At 36.0% G+C, this 16350-nt stretch overlaps 1 protein-coding gene across 4 annotated transcripts; it reads left to right on the top strand.

Moving 5' to 3' along the window:
- Nucleotides 1-439: 439 nt before the first annotated feature.
- On the top strand, nt 440-9583 carry LOC139700890 (A-kinase anchor protein 7-like). 4 transcript variants are annotated; one of them, XM_071599333.1, is made up of 7 exons: nt 440-564; nt 664-920; nt 1017-1153; nt 1260-1362; nt 1447-1611; nt 5262-5406; nt 8800-9583. In XM_071599333.1, exons 2-7 carry the CDS (start codon nt 735-737, stop codon nt 9285-9287), a joined length of 1224 nt encoding a protein of 407 aa, XP_071455434.1. In that variant the 5' UTR covers nt 440-564; nt 664-734; the 3' UTR covers nt 9288-9583. The 4 variants fall into 4 exon arrangements, with proteins under 4 accessions (XP_071455434.1, XP_071455435.1, XP_071455437.1 ...); XM_071599334.1 differs by lacking the exon at nt 440-564 and having other exon boundaries at nt 605-753; nt 829-920; XM_071599336.1 differs by lacking the exon at nt 440-564 and having other exon boundaries at nt 605-753; nt 835-920.
- Nucleotides 9584-16350: the final 6767 nt, after the last annotated feature.

Below are 16350 nucleotides of genomic sequence, written 5' to 3' on the forward strand. Positions count from 1 at the left end.
TCATGTACATTATTATTCCTATGGATTTGTATATATGTTAATGCACCTATAAATGCAATTGAATCTTAACTAAGCCCATACAATTATGTATTGTTCTATGGCGAATAAAGCTATCCATCTATCTATATGTACGATGGTACATATATATTCGGCAACCTTTTTACTCTTAGGGAAAATACTTGGAAAGTTTTAGTATCTGTTGATTTAAAGAATTAGAATTATTAATTATATTTTCACGAAATGGGAAATCATGTAGTCAGTGTAGCTTCTTTGCCTGGCTTAATTCTGGCATTAATAATAATTCCTATAATAATTTCCACGTATAAACGACCCGGTTAAACTATCGAGAGTTACTATTCAGATCAATCGATATCAGTAGTGGTTCGATTAGTTGAAATCGCAACTATATAATATCGTTGTATGGTGTTTACAAATAAAATAGATGTAAACATTGAAAGATATAGTACAAAAAGAATGCCAAAAACCTGTCTGTTGCTTTTGAGAGCGAAAAAATAACTTGGTTTCCCAAGTGATAAGACTGTCTTCGATTACAGTGTTAGCATTGTATGTGAGAATTAATTTACATTGGTGGAATTGAAGGTTTTATTGACAAGAATTGAACAATTCTGACTAAAATAATTATAATTTTTATTGCCTTTGAAGGTCAAAGCTTTGACATAAAGCTGGTCATATTTTTTGTGGAATAGGATTTCTGTTCCTAAGCATAAAAGAGAATGGAAGCGAATAAATCAGGTTGGGTGCATGCTATTTTGTTCATTTGTTCGCCTTTGGAAACTATTTGGTGTGCTTTAATATTAATTTACTTAGGTGAAGAGCCAAGTCCAAAGAGGACACGAAGCTTATCAGCGGGCAGTACGCGGCCTAATTTTTTTGTCGCAATTCAAGTGTCTAATCCAGAGGTGTGATTGTAACGGACTAGTATTGTTGAACTTAAGGCTGACGAAATATTTGAGATTCAAGAAAAATGTATGACCTTTATTTTCCTGAACTTACAGATTCATCGGGCAGTTCGTGTTGTTCAGAATCTTGTAACATCCAAAAAGCCCCTCTATAAGTCTGTTTTAATAAAACTTATTACATTGCATATCACTTTATGCACCCTTTGTCTTCAGGGAAATGATGAAATCAGACGGTATGGATTTAGTTGCTTAAATAAATTGAAACTTTTCACATTTTTAGGCCAATGCCGAAGTTTTTGGATACATATGACAATGCTTATTTTTTCAACATTTTCTTAGGGCCAAAAAAGCCTTAGTAAAGTTAGAACAAGATGTCAAAGAAACGTTGATGAAAAATCCGGTAAATTTGAAATTCAAGGGGATTGGATCTTTTAAAAATGAGGTAAATTATTTATTCAAACGTAATCCTGTGCATAAGTTTTGAAATTTGCAAATCAATCATCTCGTCTTTGCTTACCTCCTCTAGGTTGTGTTTGCCAAAGTTGAGCCTGGCGAGCCATTAAATCAAGTGAAAAATATACATGTAGAATTACTTAAGGCCCTCATTGATGAGGGTTTGGTTGTGACTGATGACTTTTCTCCTCATTTGACCATGATGAAGATGTCGAGAGATAAGTCATTGAGGAAAAAGGTAAGAGATACGGAAAGTCACTTGAATAAAAAAACTTAACACAGTTATCAACCCTTAGGTCGGTTTTAAGGTGATGTTACAGTGCACCAACACGAAGCCTAACGGCGGTGTGTATAATTCATCATCAGGATATAGGATGGTTAGTTCCTTTCCCGGTTCCGGTTGTGGTTTCCCAGGAAGATCAGGTACCCGAAAAATCGCACAGCTTAGGTGAAGCTGAGGGTGCTCATAAAGCTTCCTCGGGAGTCCAATCCGGGCCCCCTGTTCAGTATTCCAACGCTTTACTGCTGGACTATCTTACCTTGATTGAATATCCTATATTATTAGGATCAATTGCCCTATGAAAAATTATTTACTTTCTTACAATTTGCAATCAAATTTTGATTGAGTGTGGACAGCATAATTACCCCATGGAGCAAAAACTTGAAAAAATGTAGCAATAAGGTATACGAATGATTCCAAAAGGAATTCCTTTTGAAAAAAATTGTTTTCGGCAATATGTTAGATGACATCGTAATGCCATTAAACCCCAGCTGAGCTAAGAATGACAGTGGAAAAGAAGAGAAAGATCAGGGATACTTTATGAAAATAGATTTGGAATGCTATATGCTGAGGACGGAAATTGTGAAGCAAGTGAGATATAGGGAGAGGGAATATAAATATGTTAAGTCAGCACAAGGTGAGATAGATTGTGAGGATTATTAATGCGATAAGTACAGAGTAAATTATAATGGAGAGGAGAGTCTGAGTGGGGTACTGAATAGGAAAAGAAGGAAGAATCGTGAATGTGAAGCAGATAAATGGCAGAATATTAGTAGTAGAATGCAGAGCAGACCTGATAAATCTAGTAATTGTCCAGGTGCACATTCCGACAAGTAGTCATTGGGAGGAAGAAGTAGGTAGGGGTTACATTCATTTTGTTAAAATTTTGCACATTTACATGGAAGAAAATGTTTAATTGTGTATTAGGACTTGTGGTGATAGGCAAAGGGAGATATCAGAGTGAGGCAGGAGAGTGCAGTTTAGGAGAAAGGAATTTCAATGGGGAGAAAACTGTGTAGTTTTGCTGTAGAAATAAATAGCTTAATAATAACTATTACCAGGTTTCAACGCCATGGTAGACATAAGTACACATGGAATATCCAGGAAGATACTGAGAAATATCCGATAGATTATTACATAATGGTTAGCCAAAGATTTAGGAATAGCCTGATCAACTCAGTATCCTGAGAGCGGGTTAGGATCACAGTTCAATGCTAAATAAACATAATGTTAAATTTAAGAGAGTGAGAAAGGGCAGTAGTATAAGAAAATCAAATTTAGGGTACTTAACTGTAGCAAAAAAAGGAGCTTTTAGAGGCAGCTGATATTATTCTTTGGGAGGATGTGGGGTTGATACTAGTTGGGCAACATAATTAGAACAGGTAAGACAGTTCACCTCTTTAGAACGTGTTTAGAAGGAATTGGGGAATGAGGAAAAGCTCAGGTTGGAGACTTTTGAAATGTGGATGTGGAGGAGAATTGAGAATATAAAATGGACAGAAAGGTAAACAAGTGATACAGTTATGTACATTCTTGGAATGGTATGGGAAGATAAATGGCAGTTCGTAGATATTGGAAGAAGGCGGGACGAGTGGATACAGGAGATACTGAGGAGAAATGGGTAGGTATAGTCGTGTGTAGTGCCAGAATCCATCAAAAACCTACCCTAACCCATTAGACTGCACCTAATAATAATAATAATAATGATACAATTACTGGATATCTGTTGAGCTGATAAAGAATGGATAACAGCAATTTTCCTCTGGATAAATTAATTATCTAGTGAAAAATTCCTACTATCCATTCTTTGTTATGTTTGAATAGCACTACATCACACCTGAAATAATAATAATAATATTTATTCGTCCAAGAGACACAGTGCACAGTAATAACACTGGCAAGTGCATAGGATTTGTCAAGTACAAGATTTACAAAAATAGAAATTATTACAAAAATAAGAAATATTACAAAATAAGAAATATTACAAAATTAGAAAATGCTACAAATTTATAAATTAGGCCTCGGGTATTCTTTGACACTATAATAAAACTTTTCAATGAGCAATTCTCGAACCATTTTCTTAAACACAGGTACACGTCCTTCTCTTTTTATACATTCAGGTAGATTATTATATAGTTTTATACTCATAGACTAAACTACTCATTATGACCTTTTGAGCTGATTGACATGAGAGCTGAAAAGTGATGAGGAATTTTGGAGTTTAAAATTAAATTTTTTTTGGATATGTAAATCATGAAATTGAAAATCTGAGAATTTATTATGGATGATGGGAAGAGAAAAAGAGACCGCAAATGTGAAGCTATTAGTCTTTTAAAATGATGTGGTGAAAAGCCCAAATCTTGATGGTGTTCGTTGCACTTGGATGAACCATGAGAATATTCCACGTTCTCACAAATGGTCCTATTTATGGTTCTATATTGTCAGAAATGTTGAGTAAACACTTCAGTTCTTATAGATTTTCCACTATCACAATACTAGTTGGGAAACTGAAACTGAATTTGGATCAGTGCATATATTTCCAATGTGGTTAAATTTGACAGGATATCACTTGTCTCCCTGGATACTGAGTATTATGATTCTCTTTTTTAGCCCGCAACTCATGTTGAATCTGCATTTCTAGATCATATTTTGATCCCAATGTCAGCAGCCGTGTCTCTCCCAGATCTTTTGAGTTGCATGATATTCATAGCCTTTATAGTAGTAGTTTTTTTGGGAGGCGACAGACAGCTAAGGTCATTTGCGCCATCAGGGATGGATGAGAAAGGAAGGGTGGAGAGAGGCCCGGCATCGGCATCAGTCCACTCTTGTCGAAAGGCACCAAGGGGTCCACAGTTTAACGTCCCATCCGAAGGATGTCGTACTCCACAGAGCACCCAAGTAGAGATTGGGATACTACTGAAAAATATTTGTTTTCTCCAAGATTTGAATCTGGGCCCTCCCGATGGGAAGCCAGTATGTTAGCCACCACACCATCTTGATTCCCCATAGCCTTTATAAATACCTTCACCTTATTTGCTAATATGAGAACTTGGAAATTGTTTGGAAACTCTTTTTAGATGAGTTCTGTCCTAGTCACCAGTTTAACTTAGTAGTGACGACAAATGACCATATCACTACCTTTCCCAAATAGGTTCTCATTATCTTTTTCTAGTCTCGGAACAACAAAAAACCCTTATTCCTTCCTCTTGCAACACTCAATCTTCATTGCTCAATCAACAACTGTTCCATGGAAAAATCAGCAACAATCAAAGATAAACATAAACAAAAGAAATATTGGAAATAGATATGTATTGGGTTATTAGCTTAACCTTGGATTACATCATAGGTCATACACCTACTTCATAACTTTTTATTAGGAGTGTCTAAAAATGTATGTGCTTTGCAATAGAATTTTCCAGCAAATTTTAATGAAATGTAATCCTATAAGTCAGATGAAGAAATTTTTTTGAATAAGGTTTGAATAAATAGTATGCTAAAGTTGTTTTGGTTTAGTAATCGATTGTTGATACGAATTAATTGCAAACAGAGATGTAATATATCATTCATGCTCAATATATAAAGCTCATGGGAGGTGGTTCTTTTTTCAGAGAATATTTAAGATTCCTAAGGATCTGTATGAGGAAAAAAGTGATTTGGAATTTGGAGATCAAATTGTAAGGTCCATTCAACTTCTCAGAATTGGAGATCATGCAGAGGATGCATATTACAGCTGCTACCATACTATTGACTTAGGTAATTTTGAACTATTTACATAGTAAAATTAGTTATAAAAATCATGTCAAATGCTTTAGTAAAAAATTTTCATCTACTATGACACTGTGTATTATCTAATTGTGAATTTTTTTGGAATGTTGGTAAAATATAGTATATTCATTCAGCAATGGTATTGGCAGTGTCCTATTTTGATGTTGGGTCTGGACATCCCTAACAGCTATAACGCAGCTTTGTGTACTTTTGAACTCTTATTCCTGGTTTATACTTCTTTTTATTTTTTCATAATTTTCTCTTCAATACTTCCTTAACTACATACTCCATTTTAACTTGGCCTTTATCATCCCACTGCCTCTCAATATATCATCAATCCAAATTTCCAGCCGCTGTCAATTCACTCTTAGCAATTTCCCATTCTCACTCAGAATAATTTGGTTTTAGCAAAGGGTTATGGATAAAAATGTTTTTAGTTACTTTGAATCAAGCTTTTTGTGTGCCAGAAACATTTATTTAATTAATTGGTAAAAAAATGATTTGCATTAAGTCCAAGGGAAATTTTGAACTCTATGTAAACCTGTTTGTTGTGCTAGAGAAAAAAGGATTCCTCAATATTGCTTTGCTTACAAATAAGTTCACAAAACATATTTGAACATGCTTCAGGGCATACCTTGATGTAAAAGAAACGATTAACTTTCCATACAACAGGGCAGGATCCTGTTTTCAAGAACATTAAATTGAGTTGAGGATGAAAGTTTTAATGATTTTGCATATTGGATAATGACTCCTTGCTTTAGTGATTAATAGTAAGGTATATTGGTCATTCTATAAGTCTGTAGGAAAAAATAAAAAAAACAAATTACTTAGGGTAGATTTTTTCAACATAATCTCCTTTTAGCTTGATAAACTTTTCCCAGCGTTTCTCAAACTTTCTTAAGCCAACCAAAAAGTTGGATTTAGGAAAGCCCTTAAAATAGGCATCTGTATTGGCGATGACCTCCTCATTTGATATACTTAGTGCCTGCTGAGTCTATTTTTCAAGCTTGAAAATAAAAAAAAAGTTGCCTGGGGCCAAATCTGGTGAATAGCGGGCGTTGTAATAATTTGTACTTTAAATCCATAATTTTCACAATTGAAACTGTTTTGGTGTGCACCCATGCATTTTATTGATAGAAGAGAATTTTATCCCATGGCAAATAAGAATGGTTTTTCTTGATTTCTTTTCCCAACCATTGCAATTATTATGCATAATACTCTTTATTTATCAGTTATCTGTTTTGCAAGTAATTGATATAGATTATTCCACGTGCATCCCAAAAAACCATGGACATAATCTTGTTGGCCAATTTCACGGTCTACACTGTCGCCAGAGCTGGTTATCCTTTAGAAACCCTCTGTTTCGATTCTTCCTTTTTCTCTGGAGTGTAGTGGTGTATTTATGTTTTGTCCACAGAACGTATTTTGCCAACAGAACATGTTTTGTCCACATGCCAGGATTGTGATGGACAAGTGCCAAACCAGCCGCCGAATTGACCACATGATTGTGTGAATTCTCCCCTGAGAGCAAACGCAACCATCTTGCAGAGATTTTTTTCACATCCAATTTTCCATTCAAAATTGAAAACATTATACCTTGTGATAAACCTGTGACTTTGACTATTTTGTGAAATTTGATTCATCAATTGCTCATTACCATATTGGGGATTTCGTCGATCATTTTAGAGGAAGTCACTTCCACTGGATGTCTCAAATGATTTTTGCCATTTGTAGATGTACAGCCAAATTGAAACTTGTTTACCCAATTGTAAACAGTGGCAAACACAGGAGCAGATGTTTCATAAACTTCATCATACTAGGCTTATAGTGTTGGTTTTTCGGAAACCCCCACTATTGGTTAACTCTCCCAAGGAGTACCCCCCAGCATACCAGACAATGTATGGTGATGTAGTGCGGGTGTCTCTGAAACCAAGACAGGACAATGTCCGCTACCCAATTCCTTTGTTGCTACAATGTAGCTACTATTTAGCTACTTTGAAGTCCCTCCCCTCGAAGGCGCTATTCCTTATAAAGCGAGACGCTCCTGGAGCAGTGACCCCATTCCTGACCCATTCCTCATCCGATACCCTGTCTCTGAGTCCGTTGGTCAAGCCTGCGACCACACTAGAGATGCCCAGCCCTTCCCTGCATCTCTCCTGACGACCCGACTCCCTTCCCCATTCCTCACCTGATACCCTGCCTCTGTGTCCGTCGGTCGCGCATACGACCACACCAGAGATGGCCAGCCTTGCCCCGCTCGCTCGTCCCTACTCCTCAGTGCCTGAAACCCATTGCTTGATCAGGGTTAAATAAAAGACTCGTTAACCAAATACTACTGTCTCATTCTGTGCTATGCCCCCACCAATGATGTCGCAGCCGCCAACCACGGGACATGCTTTCATGTCTTTCAGTGTTGAGCCTTTTAAATAGAAGTGTTTACTCACTGCATAAAACTCATTTTTTTCCTTTTCCTGCTCTATCAAAAGTGTGCTGCTTCAATTGACTATGAAAATGAAAACATTCAATTGGGCTGAGTGCAACAGTAGATTAGTCAAGTTTTTATTTGAGATTTGGATTGGGAATGGGCACCTAGAGGCCTAGATGTACATTTTAAGATTCAGGGATGTGTTTTTGTGTATCTGAAAGTACAATATGGCATATTTTGTCAAATTTAAGGTATTATTAAGACCTTGGGTCTGAAATTTCAGCAAATAGTGCTTCTATCGCTGGTGATTGCTTTGTCTGATATTCACTGTTACAACTTCCATGGTTGATCAATTACCTACTGTATATTGTAGAGGTTCAGAGCATGAAAGACAAGATATTTGTCATCATTTTCATGTAAAGTTTGTGTTTGGTAAATTTGAAAACGCCTTCTTAATAATTGGAAGAAAACTGCTGGGAATGATTAGAAGTCTCTGGGCAAACCTTATAATAGAACTCAGTATGAGTAGTTACATTTGTATATTTGAAGTAACTTATTTGAAAAATAATCATTTCGCACCTTTTGTTACTCACTTGAAAGTGATGTCAATCAAATACCTTGGATAATAGGAGTCAGAGGACAAAGAATTGGGTTGCATTTTACTGGATTGAGAAGCTCAGTAAGTGTTCAGTCTCAGTGGTTTCATGTAGGATTACTGCCAGTACTCATTATTAGCTGTCACATTTTGCAATCTCTGCATGAAAAATTCATTGTTTTTTGCATTATGAAACATTCTAAATGTATTCAATTAAAACAATGACATATGCATAGGAAAAAATCCTAATGGTTACATTATTTCAGAGGTATTTTGGTTTGAGTGAAATTTGTGGTGTTTGCCATTTTTGAGGAATGTCTTTGTAGATAACATTTATTAGTTCCTTCCTATTTGTTTTCAGGAACTAAAGATGAAGGAACTGAGGATCATGTTGAATGCTGTGGGGTTCGGTCTGTAATACCTTCCAATGTGATTGAGTTGCCTCCGCAGGAAGAAAAGAAGGAAGACCCTATGAGTACTGAATCTATTGAGATTATTGATTCAGATGTTGGTGGAAAGGAGTTGTATTACAGAGCTGGGGCCTCTGAGGATGCAGTTTTCAAAATTGGAGAGGTGAAATTAAATGCTGATGTGCCAAAAAGATCAACTACTGAGACATTAAAATCTGGAAAGGAAGTATCTTCTTCAGTATTGAATGCTACTGTAGATGAAAATAAAACACCTGTAGCCATTGAAACAGTTGAATTAGGGCAAGGAGATGGTGGAGCACCGGGAGAAATGCAGAATAAGACAAATTTCATGGAGGTAGGATTAAAAAATGTAACTGATGGCTGTGGGAAACCTGAAGTCAAAAGTAAAGTCGACCAAACGATCACTGAGAAATCATAGGGTATGCTAGAATGTTGGAAGGCTGAAAATTTATGTGGTTCTCTTGTGGTGTTAGGTGCAAACTTTAAGAAATGGTAATGAAATTCTGAGAAATCGATTAACTCAAGGTGATAATCAATGGTATCATAATTGTTTTGAAACTAAGTTTACATTTAGTCATTTTTGCAGAAATTTATTTAGAGTTCTCATGTTTACCTTGAGAAAAGTCAACTCTTTTAAGTGCTTTCTCTATAAATTTTTTAAAAATGTTTGCAAGTTGCATTCATACCAATTTAACTTTTGGTACCTGACTCCCTTCTTTAACTGTGCTCAAAAGTATATTGTGCATTTATAATGATATACTTATATGTTGTTGCTAATATTTATTAGTATTTTATCTTACAAGGATAAGGTGAAATTTTCTCGGCCTGACACAGAGATGGCGTTACAATCAGCAAAAATTTATGATTCCTGCTGGGGTGCACATGTCATTAGTTTACAAGACAAGTTTTAACTTGATCTCTCAAGTAGTTTGTTTACATATATTGTTGCAGTAGATATCTATTGTTTTTATTGTCAAAATGGAAATACTTGAACTTTGTTCGGACATAAACTTCTTTGTTTTGGATGGATTAACCCCTAAGGGGATTCATCTGAATTCGAAAAAAGTGTGCGGGGACTCTGCTCCTTCGATTTCAATTGTTAAAAAGTGGGCAGCAGAATTTAAATGCAGTCGCACATCCCTCAAAGATGACTAACTTGAAAGTGCCAAAAACCGCAACCACACCAGAAACCATCGAAAAGGTGCACGATATCATGTCGGATGATAGGCAAGTGAAGGTTAGTGAGATAGCTAAGGGCTTGGGGATATGGGAAGAAAGGGGATGAAATATCTTGCACAAAGAGTTAGGGATGCAAAAGCTCTGTGCAAGTTGAGTGCCGCATTTGCTGAATGCCGATCAAAAGCAAATAGGAAAATGATTTTCACAGCAATGTTCGGACCGATCCAAGAGTGAGCTGGCCGATTTTGTGTGGTGATTTGTCACCACGGATAAGACATGGGTCCACCACTACATGCCAGAAATGAAACAGCCCTAGAAGCAGTGGGTGGAAGCCGGTGGTTCAGCACCAAAGAAAGCAAATTTGATTGCATCTGCCGGAAAGGTCATGGCCAGTGTATTTTGGGGTGCAAAAGGGACCCCTGTCAATTGATTACCTTGGAAAAGGCAGAACAATTACAGGCAAATATCACTCCAACCTTCTTGACCAGCTGGATGTCAAAATTCACAAGAAGAGGCCTGGCTTGAAGAAGAAAAAAATCATCTTTCACCAGGACAACCTGCTGTCACCTGCTCACAAAGGTGCATTGGCAATGGGAAAACTATGGGATTTGGGGTACGATTAGCTCAGCCATCCCCCCTATCATCCTGGGTTAGCACCCTCAGACTTCACCCATCTGCTCCCAAACTTGAAGAAATTTGTTTCTGGGAAGCGCTGTAGGTCCAATGAAGAAGTTGCGAGGTCCGTTGATGGATATTTTCACAGCTTTCTAGACTCACTTCCGGGAAGGAATACTGATGTTGGAGAAACACTGGACCAAGTGTGTTTAATCCACTGGAGATCATATAGAAAAATAAAATAATATTTTAACTGATAATCACAATATTTCATTGTCATGCTGAGAATTTTTCACCTTTTCGTAAGTATTGAATATTCTAGCATATATGTGACACTATGTTTTTCTTTTTGAATGATGGCCTGTGGACTTGGATAATTTCTATAAAGATTGCTGAAATTTAGTCCATGTTATCTTTTCAAAATACGGTTGAATGCCTGAATTTAACTGAGTGTGTTGAAGTTTTCATGGTAGGTCTAATGTGTAGGTGGGCGAACAAAGAACCATATTGAAACTATCACATGGTTTTCAAAATAAAACAAGTACCTAATGTATATAATTTTTAAAATATAAGATTGCTAGACTTGCTCAAAAACCAAATCATAAGGACAGAAGATGCATATGGAAGCGTAAATATTTTTTATGCACAGTAAGACAGCCAAGCTATTAGATGATGACAAGCGGAAGAAATGCAGTCACTATCTTTAAGTTTTTAGTTTATTTTAATTATTGCAGACGACAATATTTATATTTTTGAAAGCCACATTTGAAAAATTCTCTGGTAAAACTTTTATAATTTTTATATTTGTTTGAAATTGAATTAAATTTCTAAAATGCAATTTTTTTGAGGGGATATCACTTATTTACACTCTTTTTGCCATGTTCATGCTAAAATTTATTATCTGATTTTTTAAAATGGAGTGAGTGGTAGCGTGCCTATGATGAGGTTAGTTGAATAATTAATGCATGGTTCTTTCGTCTGCCCCTTAATCTCTTGTGAACCAGTCCTAATATTTCAAGGTGGCGTTCTTACTTCTGATTCACCTGAACTTTGCCGCACCATTTCGATAAGAAGAACATCCTCTCTGAAGTGAGCACCGTCTTCCTCATTCTGTCTCATTCTTGGTACTACCTTCAAATCTCATATGCCCCACTTATGGAAGCCAGTCAATCCTGCACCATAGTCTAATGGGTTAACCCTTCTCCACTTTTTGCTGCCGACATTAAAAAACTAATGGGCATTTTAATTCTTTCTGAGTTTTTGTCCAATTCCGATGTTTGAATGCTCTGGTTGATGGTGACAGAAATGCATTAGAATTTCTGATTATGCATATGGTACTTAAGTTCACAATAGTGGGTACTCAAATGGATAAATATATTTCAGACATCATTCAGTGAAGTCATTCTGCGTCTCATTGGAACCACTGTTCTTATGTGTGTATGGAGTATGTAAAATTTCCAGCATTCTCGGCATTTCTTGCAGTGCTGCACAAACTAATTGGCCTCTTTTATGAGTCTCTAAATTCTTATCATTCTTGCAAGCACAATGTGCCAGCCTTGTGTGACTCCTCATCTAGGTGACCTAATCGACCATGCCAGATGGCAGAAGATTTTTCCAAGAGCTTCATAAACTCTTCATCTTCTTCAACCCCTTTCAATGAAGTTACTGTAGTTAAGAAGTTGCCTGCCCATTATTTAGGACTACAGGCTCACTTTCTTCCCTTTGATTGCACCTGACTTTTCTCTCCCTGAAAGATAAGATCGCTCAATGCTCAAATAAAATTTTTTCTAAATCAAAGGTCTTTACTTGTGTATGCCACTTTCCTGCTTATTTTCTTTCACTTGTTCCACAAAACACTGTATTTTTAATATGGTCATTTAACTCAATCTTTCTATCCTTAAATCCTCAAACACCACAGTAAACACTGGATTGACGAAATTAGGCATTTATCCTCCATTCAAAGTGATGTTCAGGGCGGCCCTTTGGAATTCCTCAATACTGCTTGTTAACACTCATTATGGAGTGGGGTGATGTGTTTTTCTGAACCATTTCTTGGTTGACAGTGCCAAATGTTCTTGCTCTCTCTCTAGCTCTTGTGATAGAAATAGACTGGAAAGTAAGAGTTGCTCTATGGCACATGTATTAGGAGTATAGGCGTTCACTGAACAGGAATCTATTTTTTGCTGGCACAAAATACATAGAAATACACGAATTGCAAAATACTGCTCCACCCATATTTCTTCTAGCATCTTTACATTTAGGTTAAGTCAGCTAATGGGGCAGCAAAGGTTTCTTCCTCTTCTTCACTGCTTTCCGCACTCTCAGTTAAATTTATGACTACATAATCAATGAGCTTTGTTTGACTGTGCAGCACCGTGCACAGCCTCTTCATTTACATGGCTTTTTCTGGATCTCACTCGCTTACCAAGTAATTAATGTAAAATATCTGCTGTTTAAAATTGTTTTCACTAAAATCAATGAAATATCCACAAAAAAGCTAATTAATGTACAGAGAGAATGTTATAAAGTTGAAGTAATAATCACGGAAGTGTATGAGACACCAACAAAATGATTATATCACTTAAAATGAGCTCTACAAATCTACTAAGAAGCACTTGGCGATACTGCGCTATAGGAGATTATGCAAACACAACAGGTTTAAGGGAGAGAATGAGCTCCTGAAGGTCAAGCCTCCCTCTGGCCCAATGCTATTGGTTCTCACTGAATCATATAGCTGAGTCTTTGCTTTTCTATCTCTTTAAAGCTGAAAATCATTTTCAATGGAGAAGAGTATTTCTGTTTTCACGGTGATTGACTGAAAATGTTACCTTTCGTAATAAATTAATTATAATAACTAATCAAACCTTTGAAATCTGTCAAAAATAAATATAAAAAATTTGTTGGGAAATTAATTTGTGCTGCCCCATGACAGATATGATCTCATGAGACTTAGGGACAGTCATTAAATATAACTCTTTCACATCAGTTTTTCACCTTTGAGAGGTTTATTTTCGATGTACTTTTATTGTAAGACTATTTGTATGGTGCATATGATAAAAATTTTTGTAATATTTACAGTAGCTTATAAGATTTCATGTTCCATAATGTAGATTGATGCTACAAGCAGCATTGGTAGTTCAAATATGCTTTAATTGTATACATATTTTGTCATAAAAGGGTGTTTGAAAATATGTACATCTATTTCCTTTAATAGGTGATCAAGTATCACCAAACTGTCCATTAATGTTAGAAATATTTTTATATGTTGTATATGTTAAATGTTCGAAGTATTCCTTAATGCATATAATGTTTTATATGCAACTACATAAATGTATTGCACTTATTGCTGGAGTTGGGTGTATACTGTGTTAAATTTTGGAAAGTATCCAATGATACATGTCATGTTTTTAATGGTAAATGAGTGTGTTAAACTTGATGTTGAGACTGCTGATGAGAGTTTTGAAGTTCTGTATGATTATGATGATCTGAATCAATAATCTTCTCATACATGACTGATTGACATCATGAGTTTAGTTGTTGTTTTATCAACAAAACTACTTGAAAGCCAGGTATTTCAACATCTTATATTATGAGAGACATGAGATTTCCATCATTCATAACTACAACCGTATGCATTCATTAGAAATATTTTCAAAAACAGACTTAATTTTGAGTTAGTTTCCAATGACTTTACTTAAGTAGGTACAAGTCATTATTAGGTACAGGAATTATCCCTAAACTACTCATGACTATATGGTTTTTCCATATCTTATCAGTAGCAAAAATACTTGATGATGGCTTTTAATAATGCCCATAAAAGTGATTCAGTAAGTCACTAAAAGCCAATCAAATGTAGTTAGTTATTCACTTCGATTTTAAGGCTGTTTTTTAATGTTTCTGTTCTCCGTGAGAAAGTCAAAATAAACATGGTGTTAGTTGATGTGGTGAAGTTATGCAAGTCTAGCCAATGATTTCATGTTCATCTGTAGAAGGAAACATTGATGTGTTTTTTATAACACATCAATGTGTCCTTTATTATATGTCCATTTAGGATATGTTATTTGGCCATTTATGATTTCCATTAATGTGTTTGTCATTGGGTTTAAACAGTTGTCATATAAGTATAATGCTCATAAAGCTGTTTACTAACAACAGAGATACCTAACAATTTGTTTGAAATTTTATGTTGGGAGTCATTTTGTTAAAAATCACATTGCTCAGCTACTTATGCAAAAGAAATATCTAACATCGGAAAGAGTAATTTAGTGTTTTACCATGGGTTCCATGGTGAAGCAACAAATAAGCTTTCATTTATTATCTCCTAAAAATAAAAAGATTTGAGTTTGTTGTGACCTTGCTTGCTGTCAAATAAAGATTTGGAATTCATAAATGCAGTATTATTTATAGCATTAGTGTTTTCTCAGCAAATGTTTCATGAAGATTAATGAGAAGTTTGAGGTCAACCTTAGTTGTGTGTGATTTGGAAGTAAATCATTGAGTTGAATGGATGATAAAATATTGATTGTTTGTGATTGCATAAGGAGAAGGATGGAATAACAAATACAAAGAATTTAAGAGAGAATTGTTTGGAGGAATCCAAAGGAGGCCAGAAAGGTGGATTGGTGATGGAATTTTGGAAATTGTGATGGAGGTGAGAATGTTAGTCAGCGTTAGTGGGAAGAAAATAATAGGCATGTTAGACAGTGAATGGAGGCAGAAAGAATTGGGGTTAAAAATGATTTTATTTAATGCTACATGTTACTGTGTTTAGGAGTGGCTAAGGCTTAGGCGGGTGGTCAGGAACTAGCCTACTATTGGTGGGCTAGTTCCTTTCAAACATACATTAGGGTGGGACAATTGGGCACCATAAGATACCTTCACCTTGCAAAGGTCTGAGGTCACAGCACATCGATATAGGTATTTTAAACCTATTTTTAAGATAGGTTGTGGATGATTTCTAATAATTATTTATTTCTAAGTACGTATCATGGGAACTATTTCTTTCTTCATTCCTGCATTCCTTCATGCCAAAAAGCCCATTCTCTTCCTTCTGCTGCCCCACTTCCTCAATGTTCTTCTGGCCTCTAACATGGCTTTCAGCATACCTTCACCTTTCAGTATTTCCTCCACCCATTTTCTCTGACATTTTCTGATTTCCCCCAGTAACCTACTCCCTTTGCTCACCCCACTTAAAACCTCAGCATTTGTTTTTTTCTTTGTCCAAATTATATTCCCCATTCAGGTCTAGAGTCTGACCTGAAAAGAGAAGGCTAAATACTTAAGAGAAGGCGAATACTTTCTGACATGTGAGCGTCCTGTTACGTGTTATGCGTTTGGTTTAAGCATTTGTATATATAAATGTAGGAGATCGGAATTGATCTTCCCGTCCATTTTCTATAGCCTGCTGATACTCCGTTCCTGTCATTTCGGTTAAGATGCTACATCTCATTTCCTTAACCGTAATCCCTGTTTTATCCTAGATGTAGGGAAAGCAAATAAATCACGCTCTTCCTACGTCTGTGTCTAACTATTACATAGCACAATAACTGATACCTTTCTGATTCCCTAGGTATTTTCCATGTAACCAATGTCTATTGAAGTTTTTTAAAACAATGTTAGTTATGACTAAGCCCTGTTTCCTGCAAACTCTGTTGTTCTCTTTCCGTGGTCTTTCTCTGTCCCTGAAG

Source organism: Hetaerina americana, unplaced genomic scaffold (assembly GCF_022747635.1).
Source record: "Hetaerina americana unplaced genomic scaffold, ioHetAmer1.1.p SCAF_11, whole genome shotgun sequence".
Taxonomy (NCBI): domain Eukaryota; kingdom Metazoa; phylum Arthropoda; class Insecta; order Odonata; family Calopterygidae; genus Hetaerina; species Hetaerina americana.

Coding starts and splice junctions, on each gene's coding strand:
- LOC139700890 (XM_071599333.1), top strand. CDS start 735: ATGGAAGCGAATAAATCAGGTTGGGTGCATGCTATTTTGTTCATTTGT. Junction 1,363..1,446: donor TTGGATCTTTTAAAAATGAG/GTAAATTATTTA, acceptor TACCTCCTCTAG/GTTGTGTTTGCCAAAGTTGA. Junction 5,407..8,799: donor CTACCATACTATTGACTTAG/GTAATTTTGAAC, acceptor ATTTGTTTTCAG/GAACTAAAGATGAAGGAACT.